The sequence below is a fragment of the Dreissena polymorpha genome, chromosome 13 (assembly GCF_020536995.1).
Source record: "Dreissena polymorpha isolate Duluth1 chromosome 13, UMN_Dpol_1.0, whole genome shotgun sequence".
NCBI classification, from domain to species: domain Eukaryota; kingdom Metazoa; phylum Mollusca; class Bivalvia; order Myida; family Dreissenidae; genus Dreissena; species Dreissena polymorpha.
In genome coordinates, this window is record NC_068367.1 from 42623869 (window position 1) to 42650611 (window position 26743).

The 26743-nt window shown below is 36.6% G+C and overlaps 1 protein-coding gene across 8 annotated transcripts in view; it reads left to right on the forward strand.

Annotated features, from left to right (window-relative positions):
* The window catches only part of LOC127856174 (zinc finger CCCH domain-containing protein 10-like), a 572427-nt gene that overhangs the window by 119885 nt on the left and 425799 nt on the right, over positions 1-26743 (forward strand). For 3 of the 8 annotated variants that reach the window (XR_008037884.1, XR_008037882.1, XM_052392240.1), the window contains exon 4: positions 24316-24802. The exons of 2 other annotated variants lie outside the window; for them this stretch is intronic. Coding sequence is in view for 1 of the 6 variants with exons in the window: in XM_052392240.1 (XP_052248200.1) it covers positions 24316-24768 (453 nt within the window). In the remaining 5 variants the exon portion in view is untranslated. Of the gene's footprint in view, positions 1-9810; positions 13307-24315; positions 24803-26743 lie in introns of those variants that run through there. 3 more of the 8 variants (XR_008037881.1, XR_008037880.1, XM_052392238.1) reach the window with 3 other exon arrangements.

Sequence of the window (26743 nt, forward strand, 5' to 3'; positions counted from 1 at the left end):
AAAATTGTTTGTTTGGCATAACCCGTCCCAGGTAAATTTGGGTGGGTAGGTAGGTAGGGAATTTTTTTTCTGACATTGAACTCTGACACATACCAAAGGTAATTATCAAATAAAGCTCTAAGTCTTCTGGCTCATGATAAGAAAATTAGTAATGATTTTTCTGCACTCTTCGTATCACTGCACGTTTATTCATAATTCTATTTTTTTCTATAAAGAACATCGAAAATATAATATATACGTTATCCACAAACGACAGTCTGAAAAATTGTACGCATTTTGCACATGAAATAAAATGTGCCTATCATTTGACTACAGAAAATGAAAACAAGTAACTTAGCAAATACGTAATTAATATACTATTTGGTTGACATATTACTTTGCAATAAAATATTTTTCGAGTAAAAAACCAAGTAATTATAACATTTAAATTTCAATCCATAACAGAAAGGTGTAAAATCTTCGACATGTAACTAATCATTTAATAATCCTCTTTTAATTCAGATCGATAGTCGGTAGAAAAGTGTAAAGTGATCAGCTTAAAAATTATTTATTGAGTGTTGTGCTTCTTTTCATTTAATTGTTTATTTTTTTATACGACTTAAAAATTGACATCGGCCGTTATATTGTAGGCAGACAACAATATCACCTGTGTATTCCAGTATCTGCGCATGAATGACCCAATATTACCCGATAGCTCTTCCCATTCTTATGTTTTTTTCAAATAAGTCATCTCATGTGTACGCGAACTCAATGTTGATTGGCAAACTACCACATGTTCTTCAAAACGTACATGGAAACAAAGAGAAAAATATAGAAAAGAAACAATCCAGATTAAAATGGCGGGTGTTTTCAATGAAATTTTATGAGATTTTAGCATTTTCGCAAATTATATTTTTATGCCCCCGGTAGGGTGGCATATAGCAGTTGAACTGTCTGTCAGTCAGTAAGTCAGTCAGTATGTCAGTCTGTCTGTCCGTCCTAAAAAAACTTTAACATTGGCCATAACTTTTTCAATATTCAAGATAGCAACTTGATATTTGGCATGCATGTGCATCTCTTGAAGCTGCACATTTTGAGTGTTGGAATTTCAAGGTCAAGGTCATCCTTCAAGGTCAAAGGTTAAACAACAACAAAAAAATTCAAGCGGCGCGGTTCTCATGAAGCTGCACATTTTGACTGGTGGAAGTTCAGGGTCAAGGTCATCCTTCAAGGTCAAAGGTCAAAAAATAAATAAATAAAATTGCGGCGCAATAGGGGGCATTGTGTTTCTGACGAACACATCTCTTGTTTTAGTCAAATTCGCAATATTTTCACAAATGGCAATCAACAGCACGAGCCCTGTAATAGTGAGAATTTATTCCAATAATAACACTTTCGAAATACCGAAAATTGTCCATATCGTGTTTACATCAAATAACGTCACATCGTGTGAGTTAAATTGCCACCTCACTGTAATTCCAAACGCGTGTTTCGTTAAAATTAAATGGCCATCGCATATGCATATGTAAAATAAATAGGCGACCCAAATAATTATGCGTTTTGTTTATTATGCACCCCTTCGAAGAAGAGGGGGTATATTGTTTTGCACATGTCGGTCGGTCGGTAGGTCCGTCCGTCGGTCCGTCCGTCCACCAGATGGTTTCCGTATGAAAACTCAAGAACTCTTAGGCCTAGGATCATGAAACTTTATAGGTACATTGATCATGACTGGCAGATGACCCCTATTGATTTTCAGGTCACTAGGTCAAAGGTCAAGGTCACAGTGACTCGAAAAAGTAAAATGGTTTCTGGATGATAACTCAAGAATGCTTAGGCCTAGGATCATGAAACTTCATAGGTTCATTGATCATGACTGGCAGATGACCCCTATTGATTTTCAGGTCACTAGGTCAAAGGTCAAGGTCACAGTGACTCGAAACAGTAAACTGGTTTCCGGATGATAACTCAAGAATGCTTACGCCTAGGATCATGAAACTTCATAGGTACATTGATCATGACTGGCAGATGACCCCTATTGATTTCAGGTCACTTGGTCACATGGTCAATGGTCAAGGTTACAGTGACTCGAAACAGTATAATGGTTTCCTGATGATAACTCAAGAATAATTTGGCCTAGGATCATGAAACTTTATTGGCACATTGATCATAACTGGCAGATGACCCCTATTGATTACAAGTCAGTAGGTCAAAGGTCAAGGTCACAGTGACAAAAAACGTATTCACACAATGGCTGCCACTACAACTGACAGCCCATATGGGGGGCATGCATGTTTTACAAACAGCCCTTGTTGCTATTTTAGACATCCTTGAAAGAGTATTCAATTAAATAACACAAATAAAGGATAAAAAGCGGAAAGGAAAAAATTTAGCTGAATGAATTTTCGGCGAGCAAAAAATTATTATATAAATTTTTAAAAATCAGTCCGGGTCGAATTAAGTGGGTCGCTCTGGTTATGCCAAACAAAAGATTTTTTAAGGATGGCCTGGTCAATCAATTGTTTAACATTTAAATCAACAGACAATTTACTTTTTTAGGAGTTTTAAAATTATAATAATCACACTCAGATTGCAGGTTGGTCCCCCTTGAAAAATTGCAAAGATTTAACTTGAAATGAAAACCTAGTTTGAGCTGAACAAAGTAGAGGCATGTTACTATGTTGTTGCATCAAATTAGACAGAACCTCTCAATTAAGAAAATTGCCTTGTCAAATTTGTTTGTAGAGCTCTTCAACTTCTAGTATTTGGCTTGTTTTCGTTACAATGTACTTTTTGTTGCAGATACAACATTTAGTAGCAAAACTATTGTGTACTGATTACAAATGTCTCCTTCATCCTATGACTTGTCATTGATTTTGCCCATTTCATTACCCTCCTACATGCTGATGCAAGAGAAGGTGCAAATTATCGATTGTACTGCATTATTATTACAAAACCTTATTAAATAGATTCTGTTTGCCTAGGCAGATTGGTCAATGTATTATACTGTGTCATGCTTTTCAAGCAAAACTGTAAAGAATGCTAATAATGTGTTTGCAATTTTGTGGATGACCAATAATGTAGATTGTGGGGAGTTGTAATAATAGCTTCAGGTACAGCTGTAACTGTAATGCAAGTGCAATGTGATATGTTACTGTGCTTTTCCTGTAAATTAATGTGCTATTTGAAAAGTGACCTTTACAAGTCTACTTATGGCTACCAATTTCCCTAGTTTATAATAAAATAACTTTCCAAAATTCAGAAACACTAAGTAACAGTCAAACTTACATGTAGCTTGGACAGATCCACAATACGTTTGTATTACGCTTTCATTTAACTCTTTCGAACAACACATATCACAGTAAAGAATAATTGAAAAATGTATTGTTTAAACTGAAAAAAAATGTCTTGAACACTGGGCCATCCATGCTCATAAAGTGAGTGGTGTATAACAATAGAACTCTCCAAATTATTTAATTGTTTTGCTTTTGAAAAGCTTATTTATTTTCGGGTTTTTGAATCGTCAAACAATGCATATAAGGTATATTTAAAGCATAGTTATTGTTCAGCATTACTCTTTCCTCGCAAGTATCAACTACACCAACAATTTGCAAATCTTAAACTTTTTTTTTTCAATTTTGTCAATTTACCAAATTAGAAATTGTGTTATGTGCACTCTATGTCCTAATATAAAACAGACAAAAACATAAGCCATATATAGATGGGTTTCACATATTCTAAGTGCTAGGTAAACACAAATTTATATCATGAATTAATGTTTCACATTCACTTTTTGTCTCTTTTAATTAAGTCTTTTTTTAATAAAATGTCTGTCAAAGTTTGATATTAGTTGGATGAGTGTCAAATTTGCACTGACCTAATTCTGTCATGTAATAGATATAGGATCATTTACTTTCGTTGATAACGTTTATTTATTTATTTATTCACATTTAAGGTCAATAGCACAAACACATATATGACACATAAGACATAGAAATTATCACAGATTAACATAGAATATATCACAGATATCAAGGAATTAAGACTAGGTTGATTTTCTTTAAAAAAAACAACACAATTTAAAAGCAACAAATAAAACGCTGTTACATTATGCATACTTTTAACAATACATGAATTTTTTTTAACACTAGTATGTTCATATGAGCATGAATGCTGAGGACCTATGGATAACCCATTAAGCTAAAAGCTTATTTCCAATGGGGTCCATAAAACACACACTGAAAAAGAGAAAGTGATACATAACCATATGACAAACAAACATCAATAATTAACAATTAAGATTTTGGTACAAAACGGGATTATTAAGAGTATGCATTCATCTTATTATGCACAATATCACAATTTAACATGGATTATCACAGATGATTGTTGAAACATGAGTATTAGTAAAATAAAAAAGTCACATTTACTTTCTGATACGTGTTGTTCTAGAAGGTGCTTTTTCACTAATTGCTCGAACCTGGTAATGTTTTTTACACTTTTAATATTGTCAGGGAAAGAGTTCCAGTCTCTTGGTCCAGTATATAGGAATGTCTGTTTACAAGAAGTATGATAGACACTAGGTAAGATAAATTTAAATGGCTTGGATGCTCTTGAGCCATTAACAAAGTTTTCTCTAAGATATGAAGGACATGTTTTATAATAGACCATGCATGTGGTTAAGCCTTAGCTGTTTTACTCTATAGCTAACATTTAACATATTCAGATGAACATAGTCCTGCCAAGTAATAGAATGTCTTGGAGAGTAACCTTTTATAAATCTGATTATCTTGTTCTGGACAATTTGGAGTTTAGATTTTAAACCTTTATTTAGACCTTCGTACCAGGATGAACATGAATAATTGAAGTGACACTGTAAAACAGCAGATGATAACAATTTACGTGTGTTAAAATCCAAACAATTATTATGTCTATACAAAAATTTATGTTTAATTGCAAGAGTTCTGGCCTGGGATTTAACTGTCATAATGTGCAAGTAAAAGGAGCATATCACAATGTAGTACATTAATTGAGTTATTAAATTAAAAATGATGGTTAGAATTTTTTTATGGATTAATTATAATTATATTGAGAAAATGGTAAATAAAGAGAAGAAGTTGATTCACATATTAAGGAATAAAAATGTCAGCATTATATAGCAATTAAAATAACATTTCATTACAAGGAATGTATTGTACAATAAATTTACAATAAATATTTGCATGCACTGGTTATTCAAGATATGTAAGTATATAAATAACACTCATACAAATATTTACAGCATACAATTGTTTGGTTCTGGTAAACTTTGGGTCTGAAAGATGATATTAATGATTATATAATTTGCCATTGAGATTAGAAAAGAACTCTGTTTGAGTTTGGTATGAATTTTCCTCTTTGCAATTAAAAAATAAGAAAATGATAAATGCCTGTTAAAATAGATTCATCAGGACACAGTTTGCCTCAAATAGAATTCCTATATATATGTGAACTGAATTCAATTGTTCAATTTTTTAGAGAGTGGTTTGGTCAATACTTCAATTGTTTGCAAAGCCCAACATAGTATGAACTATATTTGAATGTTCATGTCATCAATGTGCTGGTGTTTACATAGAATAAGTAGTTGTACTGTCATCAATGGGCAGGTTGTTTACATAAAACAAATGGTTCCACTGTGAAACATTCAATGCTCAGACATGCACTGCTTTCATTTTGTATGGGCTTTTAATTTTTTAACACTTGTTGTTTATTTTTGTGAGTCCTAAATTGATAACCTAACGTTCAACAGGATGTGCGCACATCGAGCACTGTTTTTATTCAACCAATCATCCATTAACTCTAAATTTAGATTGATGCAATTTGTACAAATTATTTTCTGAAAATCAGCCAAAAACGAAACTAAATTTATGTCTCTGGTTTCGGTCAGCGCTCGATTTGTTTGACATAAAATACACTGAATACCGCGGAATAATAGTATCTTTGGACTTGATTTGGGCCATGAAATACAAAAGCAATCTGCTTAATGCACTACGATGCATCTATCCCTAGCAATTAACGACACTTATCATAAAAATACCCTGGTGTGAATGCCCGATAAAATCAATAATTTGCCGATATATCGCTGATAATGTGTCAAATACAACACTGGATCACTCGACTAGTAGATATGGTTTGTTAATAGGGGTCAATAAAGGGATTAGCGATCCTTTTTTACTATTTCCAGTGAAAGCAGATAACATCATAATTAATTGCACCACTGCAGCTCCCAAAGTCAATATTTGGCAGTTGCAATATTGTGTTAAAAAGTATTTTGTATAACACCTGACTTTGAAGGAGGAACACTTTTGCCTTTTTAATATTATAATGTTTGACATGCAAAGGATGGTTTCATTGCAATACATATGGTGCAATCTATTTTGGGCTGTGCTCTGTGAAAAGGAGTTTAATGCATGTGCGTAAAGTGTTGTCTCATATTAACCTGTGCAGTCTGCACAGGCTTATTAGGGATGACACTTTACACTTATATGATATATATCGTTTCAAGAAAGTCTCTTCTTAGCAAAAATCCAGTTTAGGCGCACTGCACAGTTAAGCGGCACAACACTTTTCGCTCATGCATTAAACCCCCTTTTCATGGAGCATTGAGCATTTATAGTTTACAGTAGATTATTTAGGTCACTGGTGTATAATGAGCTATGCATTATTGCGTGGATTAAAAGGAGAATAGACAAGATAAATAATGAGTGTCTAAAGATTGAGTGCAAGTAACTTTCGCTTAAGAATGGTAATAAATTACCTGCTACATAAAAAACATTGCAGCATCTGGTATAAATCTTGGTGAAATACACAACTTTATAACTAGTGATTGATCTACCTGTGTATCTTGATGCTCCATTAAGATAAGGTTAATTTAATAATTTGCTATGTGGGAATTGTAAATAGAATCCTTTGCTATATAATTAACATTTATAATTTTACTCTATAGTGCTTCATACTGAACATTTATAATTATACCCTTTACATTCTAATGACACAGGTAGTTTTTTTCTTGCAACTTAATACGCTTGCATTTTCAACCTTAAGATATTCTGAGTACAATATAAATCACAATGACACTGCAATTAAAGAAATGCATAGAATTTCATTAGGCCATTTATAAAGTTTTGTTTCTGGCTGTAACAGGGTGTTTTGCATTATTTTGTCATTTTGTAAAAATATTACCAGTTTCAAGAAGCAATTGATTGGCCAGTTAACTGCTAGTACTTTAAGTGTCAAACTATGTGTGCACAATATATTAAGAAGAATGCAAACAGTCCAGGAAAATGTGAAATATACTTTATCAATATTTTTGAAGAATGATTGATATCAAAGCTTATTATCGCACAAAATTGTTAACTTAAATTGCCAATGTTTCTAGATACTGTACAAAAGTATTTCAAAACCCAAACAATGCTGCCACCTTTCATATTCTCTCCTTCTATGCTTAAATAAGAACTTGACCAATCAGAAACATTATGGTATACTTGTTTACAAAAGCTTTGCATAAATATCAATAATTGAAAAAAAAAATTGTTTCAGTTCAAAATTTTCCAAATTTTTCCTTTGCAAATACTTTGAAAGTCGGTTTAACATTAAAGTTTAGCTTTGCAATGGTTTGCAAATTTGCACACACACTTTGCAGCTCCATAAATAGTTGAGTGTTTGGATTGAAGAGGCACAGTTTTACCCCACCGCCCAAACAATGCTATATATGTAAGGAACATTAGAACTCTGTTACCTAAATCAATACTTATACCCCCATTACCATTGGTAATAGAGGCTATATAGGAGTCACTTTGTCGGTGTGTCGGTCGGTCTGTCTGTCGGTCTGCCCCGAAATTTCATCCGATTTTCACCAAACTTGGTCACAAGTTGTATCTTCATGATGTATAGGTCAAGTTTTGAAAATGGGTCATGCCGGATAAAAAACTAGGTCACAGGGTCACTTAGTGTGTTTTAAACCGAATGTTTGTCAGGACCATAACTATGTCATTTATCATTAGATTTTAAAATAACTTGGTACATTTGATCACCATCATGGGACTGTGTGTTGTGTGTAAAAAGTACGTCAATATCTCCAAGGTCAAGGCCACACTTGAAGTTCAAGGGTCAAATGCTTGTCCGGGCCATAACTTTATCATTTATTGTGAGATTTTAAAATCATTTGGCAAATTTGTTCACCATCATGGGACGGTATGTCGCGCGAAAGAATTACGTCCTTATCTCCAAGGTCAAGGTCACACTTTGAGTTCAAAGATCAAAAATGGCCATAAATAACATTGTCGGGGCAATAACTATGTATTTCATTGTGAGATTTTAAAATCGTTTGGCACTTTTGTGCGCCATTATTTGACTGTGTGTCCCAGGAAAGAATAACGTTGATATCTCCAAGTTGAAAGTCTCACTTTAAGTTCAAATGTCAAAAATGGCCATAAATGAGCTTTCCCGGCCATAACTATGTTGTTCATTGTTAGATTTAAAATCATTTGACACATTTGTTCACCATCATTGGCCGGTGTGTCGCACGAAAGAATTAGGTCCTTATCTTCAAGGTCAAGGTCACACTTTGAGTTTGGCCATAATTGAGCTTGTCCGGGAAATAAATATGTCATTCATTGTGAAATTTTAAAATTACTTGGTACATTTGTTCACAATCATTGGACAATGTGTCATTCGAAAAAATTATGTTAATATCTCCAAGGTCAAGGTCACACTTGGAGTTCAAAAATGAAAATTGGCCATAAATGAGCTTTTCCAGGCCATAACTATGTCATTCATTGTGAGATTTTAAAATGACTGTACAATAACTTTGTTCACAGTCATTGGACGGAGTGTCATGCAAAAGAATTCAAGAGTTCAAAGGTCAAAATGGCCATAAATAATAATGGCATAATAATTCTTAAAAATCACCATAGATTATTTTCTCTTGTTTTGTGAAGACAGCATGCAAAATAGTCTCTGTCAATGCGGCATGTTGGGGTATACGTCACGTCTGTTACAAAGCTCTAGTTAATGATTTGATAAAGAGATCTTTGATGATTGTTATTAAATAGCCGTATATATCTCTATCTCTTTCAAGAATGTTCTACTTTAGCTAACTTATAACACTGTCCATTTAGAAAGTCATCTTTTGTTGGATGACTTATTTGCTCTAGTATGTTGTACAATGTAAATAAATTGATTATATATAGGCCATTCTCTGTGAAAAGGGAGTTTAATGCATGTGCTTAAAGTGTCATCCCAGATAAGCCTGTGTCGTCAGCTTTTATGATATTTTTCTGTTAAAAAAAGGGGGTTTTATGCATGTTATTAAAGTGTCATCCCAGATTAGCCTCTGCAGTCTGCATTTATCATATTTTTTGTTTAAAGAAGTCTCTTCTTAGCAAAAATCAATTTTAGACAGAAAGTTTTGATGCTGATTAGCCTGTGCAGACTGCACAGGCTAATCTGGGATGACACTTTACACACATTTATCAAAACCCCTTTTCACTTAGCTAGCATAGCTCATACTCATAAGTGACTTTCTTGTGTGTGTCCTGCACATTTTCGGCAGTGCATTTGTTTCATGGTCTTACCCAGTCTTTCAACAGACATATAGCCATGTTCTTGTCATTGAAAATAATTACATGTATCTGTAAATTACATACACACGCATATATTCTCTGTTTTTTGTGTTTATTTGTGTTGTATTATTCAATTTTGCCAGTGTCTTGCAACAAAATATGTGTTTTAGTATGTTTATGTCATTATTTCTAATGCCAAACATGTAACCTGTGTTTTTAATTGCATTTTCAGTTACTTCCCTGGTGATTTCAAGCATGTCTGCAGACATGAAAATGAATGGGATCCGATGCCCAAAGCTGCCACACCTGGCCAGTTGGATGAGCCCTGGGCCGTGACACATCTGGTATCCAGTCCAAAAGAGATAAACATCCTTAGTGATATGGACATTGTCCATCTCTGGGCACAGTAAAATGCATCTATGAATATGCCTTATTCATCCAGATATGTTGTATTTTTTCTGGCTATAATATATGGCTCTATTCTGCCTAACACATATTTATGCATTCTGTTAAAATGCTAAGACAGTACAACTGTGCATGCTTGGACAGGATTCGCTCGTCTGACGAGATAATTTGTTTTGTTTAAAGCTGAAGTTTAAGGACATCCTAAAAACGACTTGTAGGGCCTTGAAAAGGGGCCCAAGGATTGATTCCTTCCTGGCTTGTTACATTCAGGGCATTGACATGATAAGATTTTCAAGAAGTATTTTAAGGTCTCTATAACCAATAATAACAGACAAAATCTTTTATAGTCTGTATAACAATGGCATTTACAAGCTTTACATTGCAAAGCTTCCTTTATGAAACAACTTCATAATGTCAGTCATGGTAAACAAGTCAGGTATATGTACTTTGTTAAGTGTTGCAATTGAAACAAATCCATAAGCACATCAGAACATGTCAGGTACTTTGTTTATTGTTACATTTAACATAACACGTTTTTAGCTCACTTGAATGGTGATCTTTTGTGATCACTCTATGTCCGTCAAAGTTCTCATCTGAGTCATATATGGACAAAAAAACAAGTCACCAGGTCAAATCTTAGAAAAACGTTTTAGCCAATTTATAGGCAACCTTTTTTGGTTCAATCTTTATGAAACCTTGGTCAAAATTTTTATTTGACAATGCTTAGGCCGTATTTGAATCTGGGTCATATGCATAAAAAAACTCAGTCACCAGGTAATATCTTTCAAAAATCTTGTTACCACTCTAAATGACACATTTATTACTCAATCTCTATTAAACTTGGTAAGCATGTTTATCTTGACAATACTTTGACCAAGTTTGAACCTTGGTCACATGACTCAACAAACTTGGACACAAGTGCTGTGTGAGCAATATTTATTACTAAGTCTTGATGAAAATGTATATCTTGACATTGTTGACCAAGTTTGAATCTTGGTTCAGAAACAACTAAATACGAGGTCACCATGCCAAATCTGAAAACACACAATTATACCAATTGCAGGCCACATTTATTACTCATTCTTGATGAAACTTGGTCAGAATATTTATTTTGTTTGAATCAGGGTTAAGTGTGGTAAAAAACTAGATAACCTGGTCAAGAGTTCAGAATTTGGTGTTTGTGACTCAGGTGAATGCTTAAGGGCCTACATGGCCTTCTTGTTGTAAAAAATCCAAGGCACAGCAGAAAATGTCTTGTACTTGGTTCAATTATACTATTTGGTGTAAAAGGATTTTTAAAACCATATGAGTCGCATTCTGAGAAAACTGGGCACTATACATGTGCGTAAAGTGTCGTCCCAGATTAGCCTGTGCAGTCTGCACAATCTAATCAGGGACGGCACTTTCCGCTTAAATTGGATTTTTGCTAAGAAGAGACTTCAATTAAAAGAAAACTGTCATAATAGCAGAAAATGTCGTCCTTGATTAGCCTGTGCGGACTGCACAGGCTAATCTGGGACGACACTTGACGCACATGCATTATACCCAGTTTTCTCAGAACACTACTCATATGCTTAGCAGGCTTCAATACAGAATGACAGAAAGTGAGACCGGTTATGATGGAATCTTGTTGACTTTTGTATGAATGAAGGAAAGTGTGGGGAAACATGTTTTGTTTTCAATGTTCATTTGTTTGGGGTACTAGAATTTTGTTTTTATCTGATTTAAACAATGAATACACAGTTGTGTTTTCTGTGTTTCTGAGAATCTATTCAACAATAGGGATCAATTAAAATTGAGTTTGTTGGATATATATGTGTTGTTGTTGTTGTTTAAACCCTGTATAATTCTGCTTGAATGTACTTGTCTGTTTTAAGTTTTAATTGATGTGTATTATCCATGAATTTTCCCTATTATTAGTTTGATTGATTGTTTATTATTACCTGTATACATTTTTTAGGTACATTTACATGTACTGGTGTGTATGTAGACTGTCACTGTGGCTGGTTCATGCCAACCCACCAGATCTTATAAATTGCAAATGGGCAATGCTCTGTAAAAGAGGGGGTTTAATGCATAAGGGTATAAAGTGTTGTCCCAGGTTAGCCTGTGCAATCCACAAAGGCTAATCAGGAACGACACTTTCCACCTAAAATGGATTTTGGCTAACAAGAGACTTTCTATGAACAAAAATAACACAAAAGCGGAAAGTGTCGTCCCTGATCCTGATTAGCCTGTGCAGACTGCACAGGCTAATCTGAGACGGCACTTTACGCACATGCATTAAACCTCTTTTTCACAGAGCACGGCCCAAATGTTTTGTTCAAAGTCTGTTTTGGTATTTCATGTTGTTAAAACCTATTATTTTATCCTTCAGTTTTGGTGATGTCATTTGCTTCTTCAAATTATTTGCATACGATTTTACAAATAACAATGCAGACATAAAGGATACTTAAGGAAAAACGTGACTTAAAAAAACTGAGGGCATATTTTATTGTTCGTTTGTTTAGTTTATGGTTTTCTTTTCCTTAACTTACAAACTTTGTCCAATCTTTTGGCTTTGTTAACTGGTTTTGTGGGCATAATGTTTCTTTTTATTGATCTATTATTATTGTTTATAGTTACAGTAATTAGTGTCAATTGCATTACTTTTATCAGATAAATATGCGGTTGTTGCATCATTACGTTCCAGATACAGTTTTTCTTCCCATCCATATCAGGACAACTCACAATATATGTCTAAAGTGCAGTTTAAATCCTGAATAAAAAACTTTATAATATGCATCAAATAATGAATACTTAGAAAAAAAGTTCAGAAACATTTACATTAAAAAAATCATTTTAAATTGTTTACAATATGTTCATTTAAAACACTTCTAATGGCATGCTAATTTGACTGTATTATATAAAATTCTTTTTATTCAAAGAACCTTCAGAGCAACATGACAGTTTCAGATAAGTATACTCAACAATTTGGTATAATGTGTTTTTGCTAAGCACATTACGCAGAGTTTAGATATCCCTAAATATCAAGTGGTCGGTTATAACTTTTGTGAGTGTATTACAAATAAATTGTACCTTTTGTTAACTTAAAAAAATATTATATTTAGTGCTGTTTGTTAAAACATACCTCACTAAACTCTTGTAATAGCCAATGGATCACTACATTGATTGTTAATAGCTGTTCATAGTTTACAATTAGAAGTTTATTAATCATTATGTTAAATTTGTTGAATGAAAATTGTTCATGTAAAATGTTTGAAAATTACTAAAGTGTGATGTGTGCATGTGAACTAAATTGAATTAAAATGCAAACATTGAAATGATTTTGTTGGTTTTTATTATACCACGTTTCAAATATAAACTGAAACTATTTGAACAATAATATACATAGTTTTTAGATAATTTTCTCATGGTGAGCTTTTGTGATATCCTTTTGTCTGTTGTACACCATCAAAATTTGCCTTTTGGACAGTCTTTGGAGGCCGCATTTATTGCCACATCTTCCTAAAACTTGATCAAAACCATTGTCCCAAGCATGACATAGTTTGAAACTGGATCACATTCAAACTGGGTAACATGAGGGAAAAAACTGGGTCACTAGTATACATGAAATAAAGAGAACATTTAGGGACCACATTTATTGCACAATCTTCATAACACTTGGCTCAATTATATCTTGGCTCAGTCAAAACTGGGTCTTGTGTGGTCAAAAGCAAGGGTACTAGGTCCAATTAAATGTTAAGCTTAGAACTGACACTATAGAGGTGTTACTTATAGCCCTATCTACATGATATTTGGAGGGAACATTTGCCTCGATAGTTTATTTGTGAGTCTGGAACTGGGTTATATGGGGTCAAAAACTAGGTCTTAGCTTAAATAAAAAAGATGTGTTTGTGAAACACTATTCCCCCATATATTTGACCTTTTACCTTAGAGGATGACCTCGACCTTTTGCCACTCAAAATGTGCAGCTCCATGAGATACACATGCATGCCAAATATCAAGTTGCTATCTTCAATATTGCAAAAGGTATGGCCAATTTTAACGTTTGACGCAAACAATCAACAAACCAAGAAACAGACAAGGTTAAAACAATATGTCCCCAGTATAGACTGGGGGACATAAAAACAACAACTCCGTATTGTTTGCACAATCTTCGTGAACTTTTCTCTCAACATTTGTTCAAATGTAATCTCAGACAAGTAAGATATGGTTCCTTACCAATGAACAGCATTGCCCCAGTGAGTCTTCCTTTGTTTGCTTTATTATACACCATTTTATATTATATTATGTATATATATTATACATCTAGAAGTCTTTTAGCCAATCACAGTGAAACTTCCTTAGAACATTAAGGATTGTAAATATCTGAGCAAAGCTTGAAAATTGCTGCCAGTTGCTAGGTTAGTTTTCCGTAAAAGTCTATTGTGAAGCCGCGTGGACACTTCCTTCTTAGAACAGTTAAGTTTCTTCTGGTCTCAGATGAGCGTCTGATTTCATTTGACGATATTGTTAACTTCATTTGACCCACATGTTCAATCCGGTTATATATTAGGCTACTGTATGTGTAACATGGTTTTTCTAAGGTTTGAACTGGTGAAGTTTTTTTATACATGTGGCCGAGACTTGATATTGTCATACATGTTGTCAAGATAAACAATCTTAACAAGTTTCTTCAAATATTTAGTCATAAATGTGACTTTTCAGGTGGTTACAATGTTTTCTTAGATTTAACACAGTAATTTTGAGGTAATGTTTGGACTCATAACCCAGATTGGAACTCTAGGGCCTGTCAAGATAAACATTCTGACCATTTCTGATGGATATTGAGTCATTATTTCGACCCTCAGAGTAAATATTTGTTGTTTTAACATTTTTCCCTGGTTTAAAATGCACAACACCCAGATGCACAGCTATTGTCATCTTACATCTCACCTAGTATACTTTTTTTGACAAATGTGACCGAGACTCAAACTGTGTCTAGGTATGGTAAATATAAGTAATCCAACATAATTTCATTATGATTGAGTCACACATTTAGCTTCTAGAGTAGTAACGAGTTTAAAAAATATTAACGTGACAGCCTTTTGTTTGGACGCACACATTCCAGATTCGTTTTGGATTTTTTCACTATAATCACACTTTGCACGTTTAATTAAGATTGTTGATAAATGTGGCTTTAAGTCTTGTGTGAGCAATATATGAACTCAGCTAAGATAATGGTAACATAATATTCTGACCATTCTGATCAAGTTTCATCAAAACTCTTGTCTTTGGACAAGACTGGATATTGCTTCCTTCTTGATCTTTGGGAAATAGGAAGTGAATACAAACAATTAGCATTCTGATATCTTAGTCAACGAGTATTCGCTTTGTCAAGTCATTTTTCATTTTCGCTGAGCAGTATATATATATACAATAATTGAAAGCAAAAACTATAATTTTACTTTGAATACATATGTAAAAAGCGTATGATAAACATAAACAATGCTGGTTAGTATTTATCGGATTAATTAAAATGCCACCACTACTTTAAGGTGATTACGGTCGTTCGTTAATAACGGACATGTACGATACAGCTTCATTATATCAAGCAATATTACAACCACACACTCGGTGTAATTAATGAACACAAATAAAATCAATATATGATAAACATGTTTTTTTTTTATATGTTTCACTAGTTTAGAGATCATATGAAGATTGTTATTCTTTTTTTTACAGATTTAAGCTCCAATTTTCCGTGTTTGTCGTCGAATGTATAAAAAAAATACATCACAATAATGTCATGTATGCTTTTTTAGGGTTTTTCTTTTCCGTTGAACCCATGCACCTCTGACACTTCTGATCATTCATTAAAATTATTCACACTCGCATACGCAGTTTATTGACAATTGTAATCCTTATCCTTATAATGATAATTTCTTACCTTGAGATGTTAAATGTTAAAGATTCATTGTATGATGTGCTTTTTATATCATTTAATAATTGTACACGAAACAAAGCGACTCTTTATTGCTTTGCTTTATTTCGTTAACCTAGTGAACTTATTGGTGTTAAGTCTTGAGATCACCCTTGCTATAATGCTTATACATATTTCGTTTTTATATAAGAATAAAAGTCAATTAATTTATATAAAATATTTTTAATGAATGTGATATCTTCAAATTATTACTAAACAATAACATTAATCTTGTCTTGACGAACGAACGGTCATTCGCGAGCTTTTACAGTTACTGTAACTAAACGCACTGAAGACCCATGTGGATGTTGTTTTGGTACCCATTTGTGCTTTGTGTGGTCATTTTTGTCAGCATCATTATGGAAGTGGTTCTGTTTTAAAGACTTTGGTTTACAAAGTGTGTGTTTGGTATCTTTGCAGCAATTTCTCTATATATTTATTATGCCCCCCTTCGAAGAAGAGGGGGTATATTGCTTTGCACATGTCTGTCGGTCGGTCTGTCGGTCTGTCCACCAGGTGGTTTCCGAATGATAACTCAAGAACGCTTGGGCCTAGGATCATGAAACTTCATAGGTACATTGATCATGACTCGCAGATGACCCCTATTGATTTTGAGGTCACAAGGTCAAATGTCAAGGTCACAGTGACCCGAAATAGTAAAATGGTTTTTGGATGATAACTCAAGAACGCATACGCGGCCAACAGGGCAAACTCTGAACAATATAACTGAAGCAACTGGTCTGTAATCCTAAATCTATAATTATCAGTCCAATGAAACATCATCATTTGAGTAAAATAAAGAGGATCAGTAAAAATATTATCAGAATATGTGATTTTTGTATATTTTGTATATTAAATATTGTGTTAATGTTTAATTTTGTTGATTAATATTAATAAAAGCAGGACAGGGGAGGTAATACACTATTATATCTTTCTTATATACAGGGGAAACAAATGCAATAAGTTTAAATTTCATGTTTTATAAATAGAGGATTTTTGTTCATGTCGGTGTGAGATTATTTAATATTTTTAATGATCACATTTTATTATTACTTTGACAAAACAACACTTACCTGAATACCACAATGGATTCCACCCAAACAATACCCCACGCCCCTACCAGAATTCCTTACCCCCTCTCCCAACCTCATCCCCCCATTTTTTTTTAAAACATCATCTAATAAATTACCACACCCCATTATACCCCCGTCTCCCCCCCATTACCCAACCCCTCGCACCCCCCCCTACCCCCTCCCCCCCCAAAAAAAAAGAAATATTTTTTTTAAACATCTAATAAATTACCACACCCCACATTATACCCCCCTATACCCCCCTACCACCCCCACCCCCCAATTCTTTTTAAACATCTAATAATTAACACACCCCACATTATACCCCCCTCTGACTGCCCCTACTACCCCCCCCCCAAATTATTTTTTTAAACATCTAATAAATTACCACACCCAACATTATAACCCCCTCTCACCCCCCTACCACCCCCCTCCTACACCCCACCCCCTCAAAAAAAAATTTTTTTAACTCTAATAAATTACCACTCCCCACATTATACCCCCCCTCTCACCCCCACCCCCCTAACCCCCCACCCCACATTTTTTTTTAAACATCTTATATATTACACACACCCAACATTAATACCCCCCTCCCACTGGCCCTACCCCCCCCCCCCCCCCCCCAGCCCCCCATCAATTTTTTTTAAATATCTAATAAATTACCACACCCCCACATTATAACCCCCCTCTCATCCCCACCCCCTACCCCCCCAACAAAAAAAAAATAATTAAACATCTTATAAATTACCACACCCCACATTATATATACATTATACCCCCTCTAACTCCCCCCTAACCCCCCATCCCCCCACCAAAAAAAATTAATTTTTTCAAATATCTAACAAATTACCACACCCCACATTATACCCCCCTCTCACCCCCACTCCCCCTACCCCCCCTCAAAAGAAAACATTTTTTAAACATCTTATAAATTACCACACCCCACATTATACCCCCTCTCACCCCCCTACCCCCCTAACCCCACCCCCCAATTTTTTATTTGTTTAACATCTAATAAATTACCAGTCCCCACATTATACCCACCTCTCACCCCCTACCCCCACCTCCCCCCCCAATTTTTGTTTAAACATCTAATATATTACCACACCCCACATTTTATCCCCTCTCACTCCCCCCCTACTCCCACAACCCCCCCCCCAGCCCCCATCAAATTTTTTTAATATCTTATAAATTACCACACCCCACATTATATCCCCCTCTCACCCCCCCCTACCCCCCCCCTACCCCCCCCCGCCCAAAAAAATAATATTTTTTTTAAACATCTTAGAAATTACCATACCCCACATTATACCCCCCTCTCATTCCCCCAACCCCCACACCCCCACCAAAAATGTTTTAAATATCTAATAAATTACCACACCCCACATTATACCCCCCTCTCACCCCCACCCCCCTACCCCCCTAAAAAAAAATAAAAAATTAAACATCTTATAAATTACCACACCCCACATTATACCCCCCTCTCACCCCCACCCCCCACCCCCCCAATTTTTTTATTAACATCTTATAAATTACCACACCCCACATTATACCCCCTCTCACTCCCCATACCCCCTATCCCCACCCCCCCCCCCAAAAAAAAGGAAAAAAATGAACATTAATAAATTACCACACCCCACATTATACCCCCCTCTCACCCCCTACCCCCCCACCCTCACCCCCAAACTTTATTTTAAACATCTAATAAACCACATCCCAACATTATACCCCTCTCTCACCCCCACCCCCTACCCCCCAACCCCCCCAAAAAAGAAAAAAAAATTTTTTTTAAACATCTTATAAATTACCACACCCCACATTATACCCCCCTCTTACTCCCCCCCTACCCCCCCCCCCCATTTTTTTTTTAAACATCTAATAAATTACCACACCCCACATTATACCCCCCTCTCACCCCCCTACCCCCCAAAAAAAATATAAATAAATAAATATTATTTTGTTTCCTTTTTTTTTGAAAGATCGTCTAATAAATTATTGAATATGAACAATATCCCCATGATGGCTTTCGTTTTACTGTCAAGCACTCGATTAGTCGAGCGCGCTGTCCTCTGACAGCTCTTGTTAGGTCACAAGGTCAAAGGTCAAGGTAACAGTGACTCGAAATAGTAAAATGGTTTGCGGATGATAACTCAAGAATGCTTACGCCTAGGATCATGAAACTTCATAGGTACATTGATCATGACTGGCAGATGACCCCTATTGATTTTCAGGTCACTAGGTCAAAGGTCAATGTCACAGTGACAAAAAACGTACTCACACAATGGCTGCCACTGCAACTGACAGCCCATATGGGGGGCATGCATGTTTTACATACAGCCCTTGTTACAATAGTTGGTGTTCACATGTGTAAGGCCAGAAAAGAATTGTATTTTTGTACAGATTAACAGTTCATGAATGTTGTAAGCGATCCTTTTGTGGGAATGTGTACTAAAATAATCTTGGCAAGTATAGTAAATAAGGTATAAACAAGTGCCAGATATGTTAAGCATATGCATACAAACCAATTCAAGTTGATTAATCCTATTTTTGTCTTACTTTATTTAATCTTGTTGACGTCATTTAACCGACAACGAAAATGATACCGTTCCGGATATAACCTTACTCATGATTGTTGCAAAAAGGAAACCTATATATACATTATTTAAAGCAACTTTTCTATTTAACAAGAAACATTCTATAGCATGTGATAAGACATTTGTTGAATGTCCGAAATAATATTCAGGTAATGGTTGTGAGCAAGCGCGTATTTCTTTTTTTTCTGTAATGGCTCACAAATTAAACATGCTCCTTGACACACGTAATTTTACCTGCCTCGGTGACTTCAAATGATTTATTCGGTTCAAAGGCACCGATGGGATGTTATATAGGAGTAGTAAAGCACAGTCATTAATAATGGACATGTACCAAGAAAGTCACATACATGAATGTCCTTGCTTTGAATGGCTGTTAATCCTCCACAATACGACTGCCGATAATTGCCTATGTCAACAAAGTATAATGCAACAATCATCGGTTTCCTATTGAAACCTATGGCTAAACAGGTACAGTGAGGTTCTGAACACTTAGCGTCTTGTTGTATTTCATGTTTGTGCGTAAAAATGTTTGTTTCTGTGGGTATTCTTGTTACCTCAAAAAGGTGTTTGTAAATTGAATATGAACTCATAACGTGTCCGGGCTGGTACGTGGCAAACAGGAAATACTTTTTTATTATATTTTATCGCTTCTTCAAAATTCTTTTGAAAAAAGCTGTTTTCTGTCATTTTATTTAAATATCCATAACTGTTGTTTTAAATGATCGAAAATTCTGCAGAAATATCACATTGGAGACTATTCAATGAGCTTTAAAACCAAATGTGTATTCCCGTCAAAAGAGAAATGGAAATCTGTCTGTAGAAAGGCAGTGCGCCAGAACGAAACCAGTCACGGGCGAATGAGGCTTGAACAATATAAAGATTTTTCGTTTTCGTTTCTCAAAGAAGTTCACAAGAGCCTGGAACCGGCCACCATATGGAGAGTCGCGAAGATCCGCCCAGAGAGCCTTTCGCTTATGAAGTTCCTGTTTCGTTTATGCTTCAAAACACCTCCATCAACAAGCCGTCTTATGTCAAAAGTGCACACACCAGCACATGCACATCGAAGCGGTACATGCACGTTTTGAGTGTGAGAGAGAGAGAGAGATCAACAGCCTGTTAGCCGGGACCCTTCGGACTGCCTGTTTCTGCGCCACCGTGAAAAGCCGGGCCTGTCCTGAGTAACTGAAGTAACAATTAGGGAACGCCTTACACCAGCTAACCACTACCTCTTGTTCGCCGGTGAAACAATGTAGCACCACTTTCTGCGTCCGAGCAACATTGGCCTTTAACAACTCGAGACATTCCAGATAAAGCACTCCGGACTGTCGATCCTCCCCATCCCGGATATGAAGGATGACTGGTTGACAAGGGGATGACAACTCTAGTATCCTTGTCAGAACTTCCTTCTGTAGCCCCCAAGTCTTTGATGGCTCGGTTCGGTCCAACTCAACTTCTCCCAGTGCCACAACTCGTTCGTTCCTCAGGAGCTGCTTTAAACGACGGTAGAGCTCAGGATTGAATCGTACCGCGTTCCGGGGATGTAATCCCACCGCGACACCAAACCCAACCTGAGCCGGGAAAGATGTCCGGTAGGTCTCGGGGTCACAGTAGATCAGGACACCTCCTACCACATCCACTTCAACTTAGGGTCTGGTCCCTACATATGCATCCAGAATTGTCCGGATATCGGAGTAGTACGGCATTCCCAATTTCACTAGAGACCGGTCCAGGTGAAAATGGGAATCGAAGGCCGAAATCCTGGTCGCTACCGGTCGCACTGTCGCCTGGGATGTGTTCCCCCTAACCAACGAGAGGTTTGCCTGTCCAGATACTACCAGATACTCCCGAACAGACATGTTTAGTACTTTAGAACCAGCATGAGCCGTTCCACTTCCTGCAGGTTCAGTCGCAGCCCCAACCGGGGGTGTCGGGGTACTTTGATGCTCCACGTCGGGGATTTGAACTTGTCACCCAGCCACAGCCGGGACGGTACTATAGGTATCCTGATTGTCCAGGTTGAAAAAGTGAACTTGTCGATGCCTTGGAATGTGTTTCAGCAGACCGACAAGGACACGCCAATGGGCAAGAAGAGGCTGCGAGTTCAGACGTTGAATGTCGAAGTCCACTTCCGGCAATCCTGATTGACGGGCGAACTCGGACATCCACTGTCTATCTACTTCAGATAGAGATACCTCCGCGTTGATTCCCAAGTCATGATTCTGGGCAAAGTCTAGCAGAATACCAAGCCTGTCGTCTTCGACGAGCTGTAGAGCGAGCCATCTAAGCCGTCGCAACCGAGCTCCCTGCCAAGCCGGATCCGCCAAATTTCCTAGCTTAAATCGCTCAGGAAGGTGCCTCTGGTAGACATGTCGGCTTAAATGGCGAGACTCTGATGTACATCCCATAAACGGACAACGGGACGTTCGTTTCTTTTTCGTGGGCTCTTCCATGCGACTACCCAGTCTGGTCCAAACTGAGGGTTTCAGGACTTTTATCACCGGCACACACTCGTGCAAAACTGGTGTCGATTCGGCTGGTTCCTCCCTCATTTGATGACGTCTTTTCCGTTGCTTCCTCACAACATTGGAACTGTTGGTGAAGACTTGCGTGGCAATCACCGAAGATGCTAGGTTCCCAGCCTTGACCGGGATACAAGTAACCCCAGTATTAGAGACTCCAACCGAAATCGGAGTCCCCTCCACCGGAGCACGTCCTTCTGTTTCAGAGTCGCTTAACACGGAAATAACCTCATCCTTGATCAGTGGGGTATCTTCACACTGCCCCACATCATCGGCGACGGAGAACTGTCCCACTTCATCTAACGCCGTGAAGACAGAAGAAGTTGATGGATCTTCTTCTGGCGCTTTAACCGAAAGCACTTCGGTTTCCATGGGCAGCTCTTTGTCGTCTCCTGAAGCCTCTTCCACCTTGATTTCTCCCAGCGACACAGTTGCCGGGACATTCGAAGCCGTGGCAGGTAGAGCCGGATATCCGGACTGTAATCCCGAGAAAGTCTTCGGTCGTCAAGTTGTCTTCCGTACCTGATTACCACCTCTTTGACGAGCGTTCAGCGGCACACCTAAACCAGCTTTCTTGATCGCAGGTTTGCCGAACGCCTTCGCCACGAAATCTTTCGAGCAAATTACATCTGCATGGTAACGTAGCTCAGAAACAAAACGATTCTTGCGCTGCTTCACCGCAGAGACAAAGACAGACATAGAGACAGACACAGAGAGACAGAGAGACATAATATTTATCACAAAACCGAAAATTCTAATGTTTCCTTATTTAAATAAAAACAAAGTTGCATTGAGGTAGCAAGATTGTATAAAAATTTGTTTAATTGTGTTCATAGTTAGTTTCAACATATGGTGGTTTGTTGCCTTTAATTTTTATATTTACCTCCCTTGGATTCAAATTTGTTATTAAAAGTGGCAGTTGGAAGATTAAAAAAGTTAATTTACAGGTTCAATGTATATTTAATGCACTTTAAATTTTAATTAATGGAATAATATTTCATGTGTAGTTGTTACATTTGTGATATTGGATGTTGGCAGTTTATGGAAAATTGGGATGTCTTTGTAAATTCTTTCTTGTTCACAACATTCTTAATTATGCTTGTGACCACTTTGACATGTCTTATGTTATTTTATTCAAATGTGACCTGAGTTTTACAATTTTTTACCAAATGCTTTACTGCAAGTGAAATAGTTTCATGTACAATTAGAGATACAGTTGTTATATTTATGCTTTGCTTGATTTAGTGGAGAAAATCATAGTAACTATAACTACTAACTTTTTAACTGTTTCAGATACTTCTCTTGAATTATTCACCAATAGTGAAAGCGTATTCAGCCTACATTACCATTTGGAAAAGTCATTACTTACTCTGTGTCTTATGAAGTACTGGCACTTGTTCTGCTTGGATGGTGTTCAAGTAATGCAAAAGGTCAAGATCTAAAGAGAATCATATAACTTTATCAGAAAGCAGTGAAAAAATGTCTGACCATAGTGAAAGTGGGAGTGAGGGTGGAAATACAAATGACATTTGTCGGGATTTTCTGCGCAATGTTTGCCGGCGTGGTAAACGGTGCAGATACCGACACCCAGGAGAGCAAGAAACAACTGAATTTAAGAAAATATCAGAGTACACATTCTGTCATGATTTCAAAAACAATGGTTGCCGAAGACCAACTTGTGCATTTCTCCACTGTACAAGGGAGGAAGAAGAGCATGCTAGATCAACAGGTGAGCTTCCGCCACGTGTTCTGCAAGCTGCCTCGCTTGGCATCGGTGTGAATCATGCAGAAATGGTGGCTAAAGGTCGTGTTCCTATATGTAAGGATAATTTGAAAGGTAGTTGTCAACGTGGTGATCAGTGTAAATATCGTCACATATCAAGTGCGGAATATGAATTTTTACAGCGAAAATCAGAAGGAAGGGAAGTTTTTAATAAAGAAGTTTTTAATAAGGACCCAAGATTTGATAGGTTCGAGTTTGAACCTGAAGTGAGCATAAAACGCAGGAGACTTGATCCAGAGTTTTCAAATGATGGATTTAGATCTTTTGAGAGTAGATACCCACAGCTTTCACCAAATTCAAAGCCACGTAGCTATCAGCTGCTTGAAGACGAGAATGCAATGTTGAGAAAGAAAGTGGATGAGCTGAAAAAGCAAGTTGCAGACCTCACAGCAACAAACGAGGTACTCTTGGAGCAAAACGCACGCTACAGAGTGAGTAAAACCAGTATATTGCAGACATTAAACTCTGCTGGTGTTCAGGCTGCACTGCAAGCTTCATCCTTGAATCATTTAAATAACAGCCTAGCACAGCAAATAGCGCTGAGCAATGACTTGTCCACTATAACGCAGCAGCAGCAACAAGCTTTACAACAGCGAATGGTCCATGAGGTGCTAGCTGCTTCCCAAGGCCCAGGGGGGCAGTGCAGCATTGCAGCACCTCAGACGCTCAACACCGCTACCCTGTCAATGAACCCGCCTGCGATCGTACCCATCTCTCTCCCGCAAACAATGTCTGGCCTGCAACCATCCAATAACCAGAGCCTAGCCCAGAGTATCGATATTAATGGCTCACTGGTCTCCTACCCTATTGTTTCGCAAGGGCTGAGAATGACTGCGAGTAGTCTAGCCCACTGACAGTGACTGTTCACTCTGTAATGTTGCCTGCTATGTGAGTATTAGGATAAGGGCTTGTAGATGTAGCTGTTGTTTTTGTCCCCTACCGGTGAAACCGGAGGGGACTTATGGTTTGCACGCAGTCTGTCTGTCAGTCCGTCACACTTTTCTGGATCCTGCGATAACTTTAAAAGTTCTTCATATTTTTTCATGAAACTTGAAACATGGATAGATGGCAATATGGAGATTATGCATGTCATTTCATTTTGTTCCTACGTCAAAAATTATGGTTGCTATGGCAACAAATAAAAAAATAATTTTTTTTACTGACAATGGAGAAGTTTCACCGGTAGGGGACCATATTGCTTGGCAATCTCTTGTTAAAATCTACCCTACATATTTATTGTTGTCCCATGTGTGTTATGTTTGTTTTAGTGGTTACTTAATCAATACTCGACGGGTTACTGTTGGTTATTTCGGTAATAACCAACGGTATGGAGTTCTGATGCGTAGCCCGAGTGGTTTGCTAACAAGCATTGGAACGACATACTGTTGGTTATTACCACAATTACCAACACTTACACGTCGATTATATCGATTCTAACACGATTTAAAGGTTTTAAATGAGAATTATATTAACCATACATGTATGTCCTCCACTTTTCCGCGAAAACATAACGTCACCACAACAATTATGACGTCGTCTTCATTCACAAACAGTGCGCAGACAATCAAAGTGACGTCATACTTACCTCCGTTGGTATATTGGGGTAATACGAAACTAATAACCCACGGTAGTTTTCTTTCTTTGTATATAGAAAACAAGTCACGTGCCGTGGTAGAATTTATGTTAATTCTATGAAACATTGAGATTATTTCACAAAACAACTCTGTCATCTTTAAGTCTTTTATGCTCCTTTGTTAAAAAAAAATCTATTCATTTGAAATTGATTTATTTCCAGTTAATAATTAATTGGTGATGGGGCCAACCTTATAAATGTCTTTGTGTTCCTTATATGTAAATGAGTCTTTTTGTCTTGTACGATCCTTATAAAAATGGCTAAATCAGAGTGGGATAAATGCCGAGAAGTGTCCTGTTTCAAGAAAGAAAAGTCCAAAAAGCAGTTTAAAGTAGCAGGGCTCAACATTAACCTAAAAACCAACTTGCCCTGCCGGGCAAATCCTTGATTTTATAATTGTCTTTTGGATAAATTTTCTTCGAGGATTTGGAAAATGTTAATCTTCAAATTGGGAAAATTGGGGAAAAGTTGGCTTGGGAATGGTACCGTTTTCTGTTACAGTGAACTTCGTTTAGAGGCAGAGGACTGTTCATTCCTGTATTATCTTGTTTATGTAATCTTTATTTGATGGATTACTAGTCACTGTAGTTTAATAATGATTTTTCAGAGTTTAAAGGTATGTTTACATGCATACATGACTTAAAACAAATCTCCATGTGTCCTATTTATAATGGGATGTACTTTATGAATAAATGCACAGGTGGACATTGAGTGGGAGATTTGTATTGATTGGTCTATTCAGTATGGAAGCACATTTCTGTGCATATTTCTGAAAATCGATGGTCTAATTAAATGGCTTGCAATAGAAACACTCACTTAAGAACAACAATACGTTGAAGGTACAGGCTGTTGTTTATTAGTAGGACAGAGTTTGGAGTAGGACCAATTTTGTTTTTTTATTTGGTTTTTAAATCCTTTTAAGTTAAGAATATTGTATTGTTTGGAATTTGCATATGTTAGCATCAACAATTAAATCAAAGCATACTGTTACAACTGCGGCGGGCTTTAACTAATACGATACAGTTACTTGTCCAAACACTTATGTCCGATGTTTGTTTATAATAACCATCTCAGAAAGCATGCAGTGTGGGGGTGGGGGCCAGAAATCAGTGAGTCACCCATATACTGAATGCTGATTTTTACGTTTTTCATATAAATAAATACCTTTGAAGAATTTTTGTATTCTATTAACAGTT